Source organism: Castor canadensis, chromosome 15 (assembly GCF_047511655.1).
Source record: "Castor canadensis chromosome 15, mCasCan1.hap1v2, whole genome shotgun sequence".
In the NCBI taxonomy this organism is placed as follows: domain Eukaryota; kingdom Metazoa; phylum Chordata; class Mammalia; order Rodentia; family Castoridae; genus Castor; species Castor canadensis.
This window is the reverse complement of record NC_133400.1, coordinates 67500957-67517130: the sequence shown is the minus strand read 5'-3', so window position 1 is coordinate 67517130 and position 16174 is coordinate 67500957. Positions and strand designations below refer to the sequence as shown.

The following is a 16174-nucleotide window of genomic DNA, read 5'->3' as shown; positions in this document are numbered from 1 at the left end:
TAGAGAGAGAGAGAGAGACAGATAGACAGACAGACAAGACTCCCACATAACCTCAAGGAACTGACATTCTAAAGACTTCTGGTCTGTACCAAAATTTTTGTGCATATGGCATTTCCATTTCTAGATATTCTGTGAAGAGAAAAAAACAAAAAACAAAATACTTAGCCCATTTCAATAAGCTTATATCAAGCAGAATGAGTAGACTCAGACCCAAAGTATTTAAAATTCCTTTTAGTAATTTATGAAAATTCTGTACTCTATAATTATTGTTGCAACTTTTCTATCAATTTGAAATTTCCTCAAAATAAAAGTTGAATTCCCTTAATCTTACTGGATCTTTACAACTTTTACTACAAGTAAAATTTTACTGAGTCTTCTTTCACACCCACACTGAGGTCCACATAGTAACTGCTCAAGAAATTTTCAGTCTATTAAGAATAAATCTCCCAGAGGCAAAAGCAAGGTTTAGGATTTTCGTAACATCAGTTCCCGATCTCTCACATCATTCCTTTACTTTTACAACTTAGAGATAAAAAGTATAATAAGAAAATACAACATTTTATAAGGAATCCTATTCCTATCTCACTCAAAGCTGAAAGGCAGAAACCAATTCAAAACTGAACTACTTAGAGCAAAAACTATTAAAGTCAGTATTTCCAAAAGTAGATGAACAGACATACTTCTCCTGGGGAATCTTGATCTCAGTAAATGATTTAAAAAAAAAACAAACAAACTGTTTCTGTGCTCAAAATGGTAGAAAGACTTCATTAGTTTTGATACTGAACTTGGAAAGTTAAACTGAATTTACTGAAAGGACAATGGGTAACATCAACATATTTATATGGTACTATTATTGGTTTACAAATTACCTTCCGTTTATTACTTCCTTTGAGTCAAGAACTCCAGGAATTATGACCCATCCTAAAAGACAAGACAACTGAGACAAGGTGGACAGAATCATGTCTTGAACAAAATTCTTTTGGCTCCAGGTCCAACTAATAATGTGACTCTTACTTAACCGATAAATAACTGCTTTGTTTGCTAAGGAAGTCTCTAGAATAATCAACCGTCTCAACACTGAGACACACACTTTGAACTTTCTGCATGAGGATGACATCCTCAGTTCCCTTTATTTCAAAGATTACGTGTGGCAAAGGAAAACTAAGGGAAGCTGTCCATTCCATCTTAGTTCCTTCCGTTTTGAATACTTTTTAAAAATCTTAGAATGATCAATTCACTTTAGATATGCTGTTATCAGGTAGCAGGAAGATGTCACAGAAAAATTAGGCATGAATTTTCCCTGAGTTTCAGGGTTGATTCCAGACTTTGTCTATCTATAAGATTACTACCATTTGTAATGAGAGATTTTTACATTATAGTTAAGATTTATTGAAGTAGTTAACTTTGCAAAAAAAACAAAGCCAAAATCTCAGCAAATTTTAGAAGACAAATTTTAATTAAAACTTTTAATATAAGCCTTTGAAAAGTATCTTTCATAATGTGTTAATTTTTTCTATTACTGGTAGTTCTAATTACATCTAAAACAGATGTGTTGGTTAGAATATTAATATTTATAATTCACCTTGATTTCACTTGCTGTCAAAATCCCCAGAGTAGTTTATTGGCTTCAAGCTTTGAAACCTATACTAAATTCTTCAGAAGTAGCCACTTTATACTTAGTCCAGCCATACTGTGACAGGTAAAAGTCCACCTCCTTCTCCAGCCCGGAGTTCATTTCTCTATTGCTCTTTTCCAAAACTTACTGCTTGCATTTGTTAATGTGTGTAGTCTGTTGGGAGCCAGAAACACCTGAGTTTTCTCCACCTTAAGTAGTTTATCCCCATCACTACCTTGATCCTTGGGATAGAGGTGAACTGCCCCATTTCTCTTAGCTGGTTTATCTATATCCACTGCTTTTAGTTTTCTTAAATAATAGCTTCTGTAGATTACATGAACAACATATGCCAGATAGACTCTTCAGAAACTTGAAAGAAACTGAAGAAAGAATAACCCTCATAATAAAGCAAATAGAACACAAAAGGTTCTTCAAAAACTTGGAAAAAACTATATTGCAAAGCAATAACAATAAAAACAGCATGGTACTGGCACAAAAACAGACATGAAGACCAGTGGAACAGAATAGAGGACCCAGATATGAAGCCACACAACTATAACCAACTTGTCTTTGACAAAGGAGCTAAAAATAGACAATGGAGAAATAGCAGCTTGTTCAACAAAAACTGCTGGGAAAACTGGTTAGCAGTCTGCAAAAAACTGAAACTAGATCCATGTATATCACCCTATACCAAGATTAACTCAAAATGGATCAAGGATCTTAATATCAGACCACAAACTCTAAAGTTGATACAGGAAAGAGTAGGAAATACTCTGGAGTTAGTAGGTATAGGTAAGAACTTTCTCAATGAAACCCCAGCAGCACAGCAACTAAGAGATAGCATAGATAAATGGGACCTCATAAAGCTAAAAAACTTCTGTTCATCAAAAGAAATGGTCTCTAAACTGAAGAGAACACCCACAGAGTGGGAGAAAATATTTGCCAGTTACACATCAGACAAAGGACTGATAACCAGAATATATAAGAACTTAAAAAACTAAGTGCTCCCAAAACTAATGAACCAATAAAGAAATGGGCACCTGAACTAAACAGAACTTTCTCAAAAGAAGAAATTCAAATGGCCAAAAAACACATGAAAAAATGCTCACCATCTCTAGCAATAAAGGAAATGCAAATTAAAACCACACTAAGATTCCACCTCACCCCTGTTAGAATAGCCATCATCAGCAACACCACCAACAACAGGTGTTGGCGAGGATGCGGGGAAAAAGGAACCCTCTTACACTGTTGGTGGGAATGTAAACTAGTACAATCACTCTGGAAAAAAATTTGGAGGCTACTTAAAAAGCTAAACATTGATCTACCATTTGATCCAGCAATACCACTCTTGGGGATATACCCAAAAGACTGTGACACAGGTTACTCCAGAGGCACCTGCATACCCATGTTTATTGCAGCACTATTCACAATAGCCAAGTTATGGAAACAGACAAGATGCCCCAGCACTGACGAATGGATTAAGAAAATGTGGTATCTATACACCATGGAAGTTTATGCAGCCATAAAGAAGAACGAAATGTTATCATTCGCTGGTAAATGGATGGAATTGGAGAACATCATTCTGAGTGAGGTTAGCCTGGCCCAAAAGACCAAAAATCGTATGTTCTCCCTCGTATGTGGACATTAGATCAAGGGCAAACACAACAAGGGGATTGGACTATGAGCACATGATAAAAGCGAGAGCACACAAGGGAGAGGTGAGGATAGGTAAGACACCTAAAAAACTGGCTAGCATTTGTTGCCCTTAACTCAGAGAAACTAAAGCAGATACCTTAAAAGCAACTGAGGCCAAGAGGAAAAGGGGACCAGGAACTAGAGAAAAGGTTAGATCAAAAAGAATTAACCTATAGCCTGGCTCAAAAGACCAAAAATCGTATGTTCTCCCTCATATGTGGACATTAGATCAAGGGCAAACACAACAAGGGGATTGGACTATGAGCACATGATAAAAGCGAGAGCACACAAGGGAGGGGTGAGGATAGGTAAGACACCTAAAAAACTAGCTAGCATTTGTTGCCCTTAATGCAGAGAAACTAAAGCAGATACCTTAAAGCAACTGAGGCCAATAGGAAAAGGAGACCAGGAACTAGAGAAAAGGTTAGATTAAAAAGAATTAACCTAGAAGGTAACACCCACGCACAGGAAATCAATGTGAGTCAATGCCCTGTATAGCTATCCTTATCTCAACCAGCAAAACCCCTTGTTCCTTCCTATTATTGCTTATACTCTCTCTACAACAAAATTAGAGATAAGGACAAAATAGTTTCTGCTGGGTATTGAGGGGGGTAGCGGGAGGGGGTGGAGTGGGTGGTAAGGGAGGGGGTGGGGGCAGGGGGGAGAAATAAACCAAGCCTTGTATGCACATATGAATAATAAAAGAAAAATGAAAAAAAAAAAAAAAAAGAATTAACCTAGAAGGTAACACCCACGCACAGGAAATCAATGTGAGTCAATGCCCTGTATAGCTGTCCTTATCTCTACCAGCAAAAACCCTTGTTCCTTCCTATTATTGCTTATACTCTCTCTACAACAAAATTAGAGATAAGGGCAAAATAGTTTCTGCTGGGTATTGAGGGGGTGGGGGGGAGAGGGAGGGGATGGAGTGGGTGGTAAGGGAGGGGGTGGGGGCAGGGGGTGAAATGACCCAAGCTTTGTATGCACATATGAATAAGAAAAAAAAACTTGGAAAAATCAGACAAATCTCTCATAATAACACATATAAAATAGAATATGGTTATACAAACAAAGAAAAAGAATACCTGTCATTGTAGAATTCAGTAACAATTTAAATTAAAATTTTTATTTGATTATCAAGCAGTATATGTGATTATATATTTAGAAATGAATCCAACAGACTGTCCTATAAAATTTTAATTATAAATTATCTCTAATTCCAGATAAGCAAGTTAAACAATCCTTATCCCAATGCAACTGTCCTTACTAATTGACAAACATGTAGGAAGAGAGCTAAGTTCCAATCCTGGCTCCATTTTTTTAAGTTGGCTAACTTCTTTGTGCCTCAGTTTCTTCATCATTAAAATGGGACTGAGTCATAGTACCAACCTCGCATGGTTACTGTGCTAACTAAATGAGTAAGGATATAACAGATTAGAACAGATCCTGACACTCATTATTATTCCCTATCCTGTGTCTACTGTCCTAACTTAATTACACCAACTCCCTAAACCTAAAAAGCACAGTTGGTCTGTTAGCCTAATTGAATCTGCAGGTAATCTCACTGTGGTTCTACTTGAGTGGATGGGAAGGGCACACTCCAGTACCTTGTCCCAGCAGAGAAAAACCCACGTGCCCACTTGCAGCTAGGTCTGTGCCCGAACTGGGGGGGAAGGGGAGGGTCACACTGCTCCAGGGTTGTCTACAATACTTAGTACAGAGCTTTCTTTTATTCAGAACAAATGCAGTTGAGAGATCTCAACAACTGTCTGATTTCATAATTTTTGTGTCAACAGATGAGAGATTCTGCCAAGGTGGACTGAGTTACAGAGGATACCTTGAGTGAGAATGCAAAATCTGCCACTCTTATCCACATGCTGCTTTATGGATCCTGATTCAGTGTATGCCAGGTGCCACACTGTGCAGGACATGAAGTGTGAGGTTAAGTGGGAGAGCATATGAAAATAAGAGCACACTTCTGTTTCACCAGCTATGATCAGAATAGAGTAGCGTAGACAATCAAAATCCACCCTCCTCTTTTTCTTGAGTAGAGCTGCAGTAAACTGTGTGGGTAGCTTGGCTGCAGTTTCAGCTCTTCTCTTCCCTTGCAAGCTCCTTGGCAGACATGGTAATGGGTGAGAGAGTGGTCAAGTGCACCCAGGAGGTAAACAATTGGAAGAAAGGATTTAGAAAATTAGTTTCAATTACCCATGCATTTATATTCAGGTATACACTGAGTTCAAAAAAAAGAAAAAAGGCACAGCAATTTTCACCATCTTTTCCCATGACATACACTGCTTCAAAATTTTGAGGGGCCAGGGTAAAGGTCATTAAGTCTTTTAAGACTCTGATAAATAACTACAGATCTTTTGACCCTAGAAAACATATATTGACACTGCCCACAAAGGACCCCTAGTCTACCTTTCCTATGGACACAGCATGGTGTCTCTTGAGTTCACAGGCACAGTGTATTAATTTCTTCCCAACTGCATTTTGTCCAGATTTTCAGGGGGTAGGAAATAAAACATTATGGTTTTAAGTATCTTTCACACATAGCTTTAGTGCCAAATTCTTCAAGATATGCAAATACTTAAATGAGACAGTTTAAAAATCCTGAGTCAGACCTTTGTTCGGTCAAATACATCATTCTCATTTACTTACTTACTTCATCATTCCATACCTCGTGAAGACAGGCTCTTTCCTAAAGAAAGGGGCACATATTATTTAGGAGAGGAAGGTGGGGCTGTAACTTGCCTGCAGAGCTTGCCATGGGAGCCAGTCAGCTTTACTTGCTGCTCAAGGAAAAGGGAAAAGGTCTCTCCAGGGATACCTCGCTCCTGGCCACCAGAGGAGGGACATACTACTCAGAATGGCCACAGGCTTGAGGGGACTTTTGAAAATCCTTTTAAAGTTAAATTGGTAGGTTTAATCCCCTTCTTCTTGAGCACCCATGGAATGTGGAGACTTGACCTACAAACAGCACCTGGGCAGCAAAGAGAGTGAGGAGGCAGGTACACAGCAGCTTATGGGAAACAATTAGGTATTGACTCAAATGGAGTTGGCTACCAGGAAAAAAAGAAAATTTAGGAATGAGTATAAAGGTAAGAACAAATTCAAAATTTTTAAAAAGTGGCTTTTATTTGGGCCTATGTGGCGTCTTGTTATGGCACTGTTCACACACATCTTCCCAATAACAACCGTAATCTGGAGAATCTGGAAAATTATTAGGGACTGTGGACAAATACCAGATGATGCCTGTTCAATTGCAAACCAAGGTGGGCATAGTATACTGCAACATATTGTACATTCTCTAAGTACTGGCACAACCCACAAAGCATTTTTTACCATCAAAGACATGGTAATTTAAGCTCTTCACAGCACACAGTCATCATGAAAAACACAGGGAGACAGCTTCACTTACATGGTTAATGAAGAGACTCTTGCGTTTTTCTCTCACTGTGAAAACAAAAGATGCAACAGAAATGTTACATGCCTGCATGCTAACTCCTGGCAGGTTGCTGAGAGTTGAGTCTCCATGTTGAGATCCCACACACCAAGCACTGTACTCAGGTGCTTGATACCAAATACAAGAATACCAGACCTACACAAATGCAGATCTGAATTTGGTTAACAGAGGGAAATGTACATCCACTTAAACAATAGCACCTTCACCAAAAAAAACTGCAACTGAAATCAATTAAAGGACAATGGTTTTCCATTGACAGAATAAAGTAGTATCAATTAGTAAATTTCAAGGTGAATAATAGCAGGTCTACTCATTTCTAACTCAACCAGACTCATAAAGATCAGTAGTACATGAGTTAAATTTAAGCAAGTGCAATACCATCCATACTATCACTGAGACATAGGCCAGATGAGACGTGTTGCAAGTATTCTTTGTCATGGAAATCATTTGCTCTCCATGCTGGGTGTTGGTGAACAGCCTAAACTCATGTTTAGGATGCCTACTGGAGCATCTTGCACCGCCCCACCCTCAGGAGGTTGAGGAGACTCCCAATAATAAACACTGCTCTGATAAGCCTGGCCTTCATTATGACCTCCAGCATCTCCAAGCCTCAGTGTTGGTCAGAATGGGTGTCCTCAGCCCCAGGAACTGGAAAGGTGCCAGGGAACCCAGAGGAGCTTGTAATAGCCCACTACCACTGACTCTTGGATTTTCTTTTCCAAAGATTTTGTGGGTGCATACTAGTCCATCAAAACAATTCCTGAGGAGTTCACTATAAAGGATGCAAAGAACAGGTTTCTTGACAGGAGATGGCATTTTAAGTCACTACCTCAGGATACCCTAAACTAGTGAGCAAATACAGCTTGTTATCTGAGGAAGGGTTTTCCCTGCAGGCTGTGCCCCCAAAGTGGGTTCACTTCAGTTTTCAAAAGTTCTATTGCTCATCTACTGGAACAGCTTAGAAATTTTCCTTTCTTTCACATGCAGTTCTTAGATTCACAAGGAAACACTTGTCTTTTCTTTAGACATGTTATTCTCAGGGACCTGGGTGGTATTATTCCCAGAGGTAAAGCACTTTGCTAGCATGCACAAGACCATGGGTTCAATCCCCACCACTGGGGAGCGGAGCACATTAACCTCTCTGTAAATGACTACTGCTCTCCCCCACCATCTCAAAGATATTCAAGATATGAAAGCAAAAACTAATCTAAGGACACATTTGTGTGTATTACAGAAAGAGACTAAGAGACAAACAGCGAATGTCCTATGTCGAGGCATTAGATGGACCCATTTGCAGGTGATTACCTGTTTCTGTCACAGGACTGGGAAGTGAGCATCACGGAGTGTGAGGCACCTGGGCCACTCAGACCACAGTGAAGGACCATGCCTATTATGTACAACGTAGAGGGGGGTGACTACTTTGCCCTACTCCACATTAAATAAAAAGGAGGATGTGGCTGGAAGCACTAGGGTTTGATTTACACTCTAACATGAGTGTGTGTGTGTACGCATGCATGTGTGTGTATGCATGCATATGTATGTGTGGACATGAACATGTTTTCCTTAAATTCACTCAATACTAACCTTATGTAGCCAGGAACAGAGGTACAATGACATTTCTTTGATGATTTCCCATTGCCTGAAAGGATCCAGGGCTACATACCTCACAGGGTTTCCAGCAAATTTTGTAGCTGATACCCAGTCCTTTCCAGAACATCCCTGCCATAGGTGTAACAGAATCTTTATGTATTTCTGTTAGGAACCACCTCAAGATCACTTCAATACTCTTATATCAGCTCCTGCTTCCAGTAAATAAAAGCTATCCATTGTACAACGAATAGGCTTCCTTCAAGAAATATGAGAGTTTCTAGATGAGTGTGGTGGCATATGCCTATAATCCCACTACTTGGGAAGCTGAGGCAGGAAGATCTTGAGTTGGAGTCAGTTGGGTTACACAGTAAGAAGGTGTCTCAAAGAAAACTGAAATATTAGAGTTTCTTATAGGGGTATTATTGAGAAGATTGGGATTACTCAAACACAGGACAGAGGGCTGAAAAACAGAACCTTCAACAGGTTAGGTTGAAAGCTTTACCTAGAAAGCTTTAAAACAAACTTTATTATAAAAGCATATGCTATTTTACACATCGGCCACAAGACCCAATCTCAGAGATGAATCACAACACTTCCATGCACTCCAACCAGTTCAAATTAGAATGGTAAAGAACAGAAGTTCACTAGGACTATTACAAAACACTCAGGGAAAGGCGCTGGGATCTGTTACAGAATTTCTTAGGCATTCGCTGTGTTCATATAGATGGATACCTCCCATTCTCTTCAGAGTAACTAGGTCTGCTGAATTTCATGTGAAACCCAGGGCTCAAATTGGGTACCATTATGCTCTATTACTCTGTGATGCTGCTTTTACAGGGACCCTTGCCAAGATGAAGAATGTAATCTTGAGAGGCTTTTCCACACATGCATTCCTATGATTGACATCCTTTTGAAGTGTCTTCTGGGTCCGGAATGAACCTTTGTCTCTACAAACAGATAGGAAGAACTCTTAATATCCATGTTCTCACTAGATGACCCATTTCTCTGACCTACTGCCTACATCAGGATGGGTATCAAACCCTAGCTGGGCTATTTCTCTCTTCTAGGAATTTAGAATTGGGCATCCCTGAGAGCCAAGTTTATTATGACAAGCAACCTGACCTAAAAGGTAAGTAAACTCTGGCATGGAAAGGGGAAAGTTCTATTTGCCCTGAGAACTTAGGTTTGGGGAGGATCCCCACCACTCCCTAACAATGTACTTTGTTCCTTGACTATCTATACAAACAGTATGGTCTATGTAGAACACTTGCTTCCTTCTGAGAGCCTGGAATTGGGTACATATCAACAAGGCTATATGCATGAGTAATCCTCAACAAAATCCCTACATTGTCCTGGCTGGCAACATTCCATGGATTTTCACAGCTCACTCCTCTTGGGGCAATGAAGTGGAATGGCAGAACTCTTCTGGGAGAGAACTCCCAGGGGCTTGCAGCCAGTGTCGTTTGGACCTTGACCATGCATTTTCTCCTTGTATTCATTTTGCTTCTTTGCTCTTGTAATAAGTCATGCCATGAACACAATTGTATTTTGTGTCCTATGATTCCCCTACTGAATTGCCACACCTGATCAGAAGGACACCAAGCAGCTGCTATGTACAGATCCATAGGACAAAGTTGGTGCCGCCCGAATCCCCCTAACAGCTTTATTTCCCACCTTCTAGTCATTCACGAGATTTCTGAGATACCCTGGTGCCCTTAAAACTAAGTATTCCTTTTCTCCTAAGCTCGCTGGAACAGGACTAAGACCCTACACAATGAGGGGAATACTAGAGTAAGCAGAATCACTTATAGTGGTGTAACACCAAGACAGACTGACAAAACTACCCAATTCTAAATCTGTCTTCCAAATAAATTTGAAACCATGGAGCCATTAATCAGCTCTGAAATGCTTTAGCTATTTTATGTAATGGTATAAGCAATATGTCAGCTCATTATTAAGAGTTGACTTCAATCACTCTTAAGATCTCAGTATTTTTGGTTACTAACGACATATTCATCAAAGTCTCTGGAATTTCCAGAGTTCCTACATAACTGGGTGCACTAACAGTCATATTTTGCTTTGTTTTGAAAAACAAGCAATAAATTGATGGGATCATAAATGTCATCTTTCTTGGGAGAAGAATAATAGCAATATCTGATTCAATGTATGATAGCTTGTAAGACGATTTTTAATTGGCCATAGGGACAGTAGATAATGACTTAAAAAATGTACTAGAGGGTTCAAAAATAAGCCATCTAAAATCAGCAAAAACACTAAAGTTGGTATTAAGTCTTCTCCAGAAAAAACGTAGACTAAACAGTAAATGGCAGTGTTTGCAAGCTGAACGACAAACAAAATCTCACTCCTTTGCCACAATGTCACAAAGGTAAAATTTCTTTAGTCTTAAAAATGCACCTTTCTACTGGTTAGCAGTCTGCAAAAAACTGAAACTAGATCCATGTATATCACCCTATACCAAGATTAACTCAAAATGGATCAAGGATCTTAATATCAGATCACAAACTCTTAACTTGATACAAGAAAGAGTAGGAAATACTCTGGAGTTAGTAGGTATAGGTAAGAACTTTCTCAATGAAACCCCAGCAGCATAGCAACTAAGAGATAGCATAGATAAATGGGACCTCATAAAACTAAAAAGCTTCTGTACATCAAAAGAAATGGTTTCTAAACTGAAGAGAACACCCACAGAGTGGGAGAAAATATTTGCCAGTTACACATCAGACAAAGGACTGATAACCAGAATATATAGGGAACTTAAAAAACTAAATTCTCCCAAAACTAATGAACCAATAAAGAAATGGGCATGTGAACTAAACAGAACTTTCTCAAAAGAAGAAATTCAAATGGCCAGAAAACACATGAAAAAATGCTCACCATCTCTAGCAATAAAGGAAATGCAAATTAAAACCACACTAAGATTCCACCTCACCCCTGTTAGAATAGCCATCATCAGCAAAACCACCAACAACAGGTGTTGGCGAGGATGCGGGGAAAAAGGAACCCTCTTACACTGTTGGTGGGAATGTAGACTAGTACAACCACTCTGAAAAAAAATTTGGAGGCTACTTAAAAAGCTGGACATCGATCTACCATTTGATCCAGCAATACCACTCTTGGGGATATACCCAAAAGACTGTTCCTCCAGAGGCACCTGCACATCCATGTTTATTGCGGCACTATTCACAAAAGCCAAGTTATGGAAACAGCCAAGATGCCCCAGCACTGACGAATGGATTAAGAAAATGTGGTATCTATACACAATGGAATTTTATGCAGTCATGAAGAAGAACAAAATGTTATCATTCGCTGGTAAATGGATGGGATTGGAGAACATCATTCTGAGTGAGGTTAGCCTGGCCCAAAAGACCAAAAATCGTATGTTCTCCCTCATATGTGGACATTAGATCAAGGGCAAACACAACAAGGGGATTGGACTATGAGCACATGATAAAAGCGAGAGCACACAAGGGAGGGGTGAGGATAGGTAAGACACCTAAAAAACTAGCTAGCATTTGTTGCCCTTAATGCAGAGAAACTAAAGCAGATACCTTAAAGCAACTGAGGCCAATAGGAAAAGGGGACCAGGAACTAGAGAAAAGGTTAGATCAAAAAGAATTAACCTAGAAGGTAACACCCATGCACAGGAAATCAATGTGAGTCAATGCCCTGTATAGCTATCCTTATCTCAACCAGCAAAAACCCTTGTTCCTTCCTATTATTGCTTATACTCTCTCTACAACAAAATTAGAGATAAGGGCAAAATAGTTTCTGCTGGGTATTGAGGGGGGGGAGCGGGAGGGGGTGGAGTGGGTGGTAAGGGAGGGGGTGGGGGCAGGGGGGAGAAATGAACCAAGCCTTGTATGCACATATGAATAATAAAAGAAAAATGAAAAAAAATGCACCTTTCTGGAAAAGCCTAGCGTCTAATATTAATGAGGATTTGTTAACAATCTAAATGTAATTTCAGCTAACCTCTTTTGTGGACAGACATTAGAAATTACCCTGGGTTTCCCTCTTCTGTTTCTAAAACAGACCTTGCAGTGGCAAGGGTCAGTCACCATTCAGCAGTAAATTAGGACAGAAGAAATCGTAAGTACCATCCCATCCAACAACCTTTTTGGAAATATCCCATACAGGTGCAGACAAGGAGAGACTAGAAGGGAAAGGTAGGGGACACAGCCCAGAGGGAACAGTGTACTGGGCTCCTGGGGCTCCCTCCTCTCCAGCATAAGTGGTGGTGGTGAACCCAGACATCACATGAAATAAGTTCCATTTAAAACAGGTTCTGATATAAAAACACTTAACTATCTTACAAAGACTCAAAGACTTATTTAGCTTACTAATTATTCTGGATATGAAGAACTGGCAGGCCACATAAATGGGAAGCTTCAACTCCAATGTACAGAACTACAGTAATTTTTGGAGATGCAAAATTGATTATTGAGAAAACAAGCCAACGTGGATTACAGAATCTGGTTCAAAAGAAAGAATTTATTTACCTTTTCTTCCCTATGGACAGCCTATATCAGGCTTTGGACAATCAAATAAAAAGTTAAATATATAATTTTTTTAGAATAAGTTTGAGATTATCACACAATTCCTATAGGCTTTGATACTGCAGTAGATTCAATCATTCACTCAATTCAAAACACAATTATTGAGCCCCTGTTCAGAGTGCACACCAAAGTTCCTGCCTTATTGAGCTTGTAACCTGACAGCAAGGTCAGGAACACAGTGACCGGAACACAAAATGCACCATGGGAAGACATCACCCCACACTTCTGACCCTGAGCAAGGCATCCTGGTACGGTCATCCCATGAGGCACACCTCCTGTACTGCAGAAAGGGAACTTGGAACTGCCAGGCTGACCTGTGCTTATTTCTAAACCCAAGCCTGAGGGAACAGGACATTCTGTGCATTTGAAAGGAAATCTAAATACACAAAGCAGGTGAAACAATAAGGAAGAGAAAGAAAAATTTCAAAGATGTCTAGGGCAGAAACAGTCATAGGGAGGGGAAAATTACAAGGGAGGGACTAGGAGACAGACAGGACACAAGAGAAAGCTATTCGAAAAACAAATAATCACACTTAAGTTGCCAACTTTAGGTGTTTTCTGTTTCTCACATAGAATACATATGGCCAAAGAATTTCTTCAGAAGCACAGAAACTGCAATTAAGTAGGATCTTATAAAACCTACTTCTGATTCTAAAAGAAAATACATACTTATATATAAAATTTGGAAAACAGAGAGCAGTATAAGGAAGACAATATAACTACAAATGGTACAAATGAAAGTTAAAACTTGGAAAATATACAGATACATAAAGAAAAAATATAGCTCAACAATCCAGAGACAACAATCACTATTGATATTTTGGTGTGTATCCTTTAGTCTTTCTCCTATGCATGTTTATACAGAAATGTCACAGGTACTTAAGCATATGGATGTATTCGTGTATAAATATATATAAACACATGTGTTCACACATAACCATGTCAACAAAACTATGCCCAGTTTTCTATTGATGCATTAGCATTTTGTTGGTTATATATTAATTCTTTAAAACATAAACGTATTAATACTTTGTCATATGTATTAGGGTATTTTTCCTGCTTAATTTCATTTTTAGAATTTGGCAACAGTGGGGTTTGAACTCAGGGCCTCACACTTGCTACAAAAGTGGCTTTACCATTTGAGCCACATATGCCCAGACAACCCCCTTTTTTAAACTTTATTTTTCAGATAGGGTCTTTCATTTTTGCTCAGGGCTGGCCTCAAACCATGATCCTCCTACTTACAGCTTCCTGCACAGCTAAAATCACAAGTGTGAAGCACCATACCCAGCTTATTGACTTGAGATGGGGTCTCACTAACTTTTTGCCCAGGCTGACCTTGAACAGAGATCCTTCCAATCTCTACCACTCAAGTAGCTGATTACAAACCTGAGCCACCACATCCAGCCTTTTAGGATGTATTTTGACATGACTTTTCATTTTTAGACAATTTTCTCCATTGCTTTTAAAAACTTATTATATACCTTTGCCCATTGTGATACTACATATTCATTTACATTGTTTCTAGATGCTCATGATTACAGTTATTACACTGAATCTAGAACTAGTCAATCCACCAAAAAATTATTCTGGCACATGGTGGAGGTGAGGATGTCATGTGACACCGTAGGTGAGAATCAAAGTGCTGTGAGTACTATTATAAGGGCTGTGTCAAAGACTGGCTTATGTCATTCAGACGTGACCTCCTCCTGGTTTGCTTCCAAGGTGTTTGGAAGTAACTTAAATGGAAAGTCCAAGACCAACCTGTCTATATCAAGGAAACATGGACAGGAAAAGATGGGCCAGGCTCCACTGATGGGCTGGCATACAGCCCCTCTCTTCTGAGGTGTGGGCAGCACAACAGACTCTTAAAAGTAAGACAAGCTGAGGAGATGCCAGAGACCTGAGCCAGGGAAGAGACTCAATCCAACAGTGTGAATGAGAACCTATCTTCAGGGTAAAGACTGAATTTAATGAGAATTCCTGCTGTTTTAGTTACACTTGGTCTTTTAGACAATCTCAGGGAGAGATATTAACTCCATTTTACAGATGAAAAAACTGAGATTCAGGACAGGAAGATCAACTGAATCATCAGGTGACACAGACAGTGATGGATCTAAGCTCAGGTAGTTTGGCTCCAGAGGGTTATGCTTTAATCATTAGGAAATCCTTAGAAGACTTTTAACTCTTCTTACACAGTGACTGAGTCGGATTATCAATTAAATTCAGTGGCCTCCCTGTATGTCATCAGACAGCAGACCAAAAACGTAAACCATGTAAGGTGGGCTATACCTATGATAAGCTATGAAATGTACCAGAAAGGTTAGCCTGTACTAACTGAAGGGCAACTGAAGCTACTCAGCTTTACAGCTTGGGGGTGGGGGGGTGTGCTGAGGTGGGAGGTAGGCAGCAGTGGCTGGCTGAAAAGTAAGTTTTATCAATACCAACAAACAGGCCAGAGGGCACTGTCAGCAGCTCCCTGCTGTGGAGAGGGCATCATGTCCCACCCCAGCCCTCTCTCTACATCTGCGTTTACTGAGCAACTTTCTGACCTCTAGATCTGGCACAACATTGGTCAGAGGAGAGGATGCAGTAAAAGGCATAATAAGAAAAATGACATTCTGGGCCTGATTGCATCTGAGTTTGTACTGAGCAAGCAGCTCTGTCCAGACTTGAAAGCCCAAGAGATCAGACACCACAGTAGAGTGTTATTTCTGGGAAAAGCAGACCACAATACTCAAAGAGGGCTTTCCTGTACATTTATCTTACAAGGCTTGGTTTGGCCAGGAGACCCTGGCTCACCCCTGCCTCTTGCAGCTCAAGAGAGAAGTGGGGGAAAAAGCTGTCCCAAGAGCAGAAGGGTCACCACAAGTTCATACATAGAAGAGGTAGTGCAGATATACTACCTGGGCAGAAAATATCTACATCCTCCTGTTTCCAAATAATGGGTGTTCTAATAAAGTCGGGAGAAAATTGCCTGGGCAACATAACAAGACTCCTCCCAAGATAAAAAAAAAAATTCTTGACACAAGCTAAGTCAAGGATTAAAGCAGTGATTTTCAGCCTAGGTATTCAGAGAGCTTTAAAATGGCTGAGGCATGATGCAGGGTCCCTGCCACATTCCTCCTTCACAACTGCATTGCTACAGCTTCACAGAGAAAGGCAGGCCAACCTGACCTGAGATCTGTTCCAACTCAGCATGAAAATCTCTAGGGGCACACAAGGAGTGGA

General features: G+C 39.8%; 1 protein-coding gene across 14 annotated transcripts in view; it reads right to left on the bottom strand.

Moving 5' to 3' along the window:
* Positions 1-16174, bottom strand: part of LOC109700328 (cyclin-Y) — a 666198-nt gene that overhangs the window by 489528 nt on the left and 160496 nt on the right. For all 14 annotated transcript variants that reach the window (XR_012442082.1, XR_012442074.1, XR_012442079.1 and 11 more), the window contains one exon: positions 6732-6766. Coding sequence is in view for 4 of the 14 variants with exons in the window: in XM_074056412.1 (XP_073912513.1) it covers positions 6732-6766 (35 nt within the window). In the remaining 10 variants the exon portion in view is untranslated. The remainder of the gene's footprint in view (positions 1-6731; positions 6767-16174) is intronic.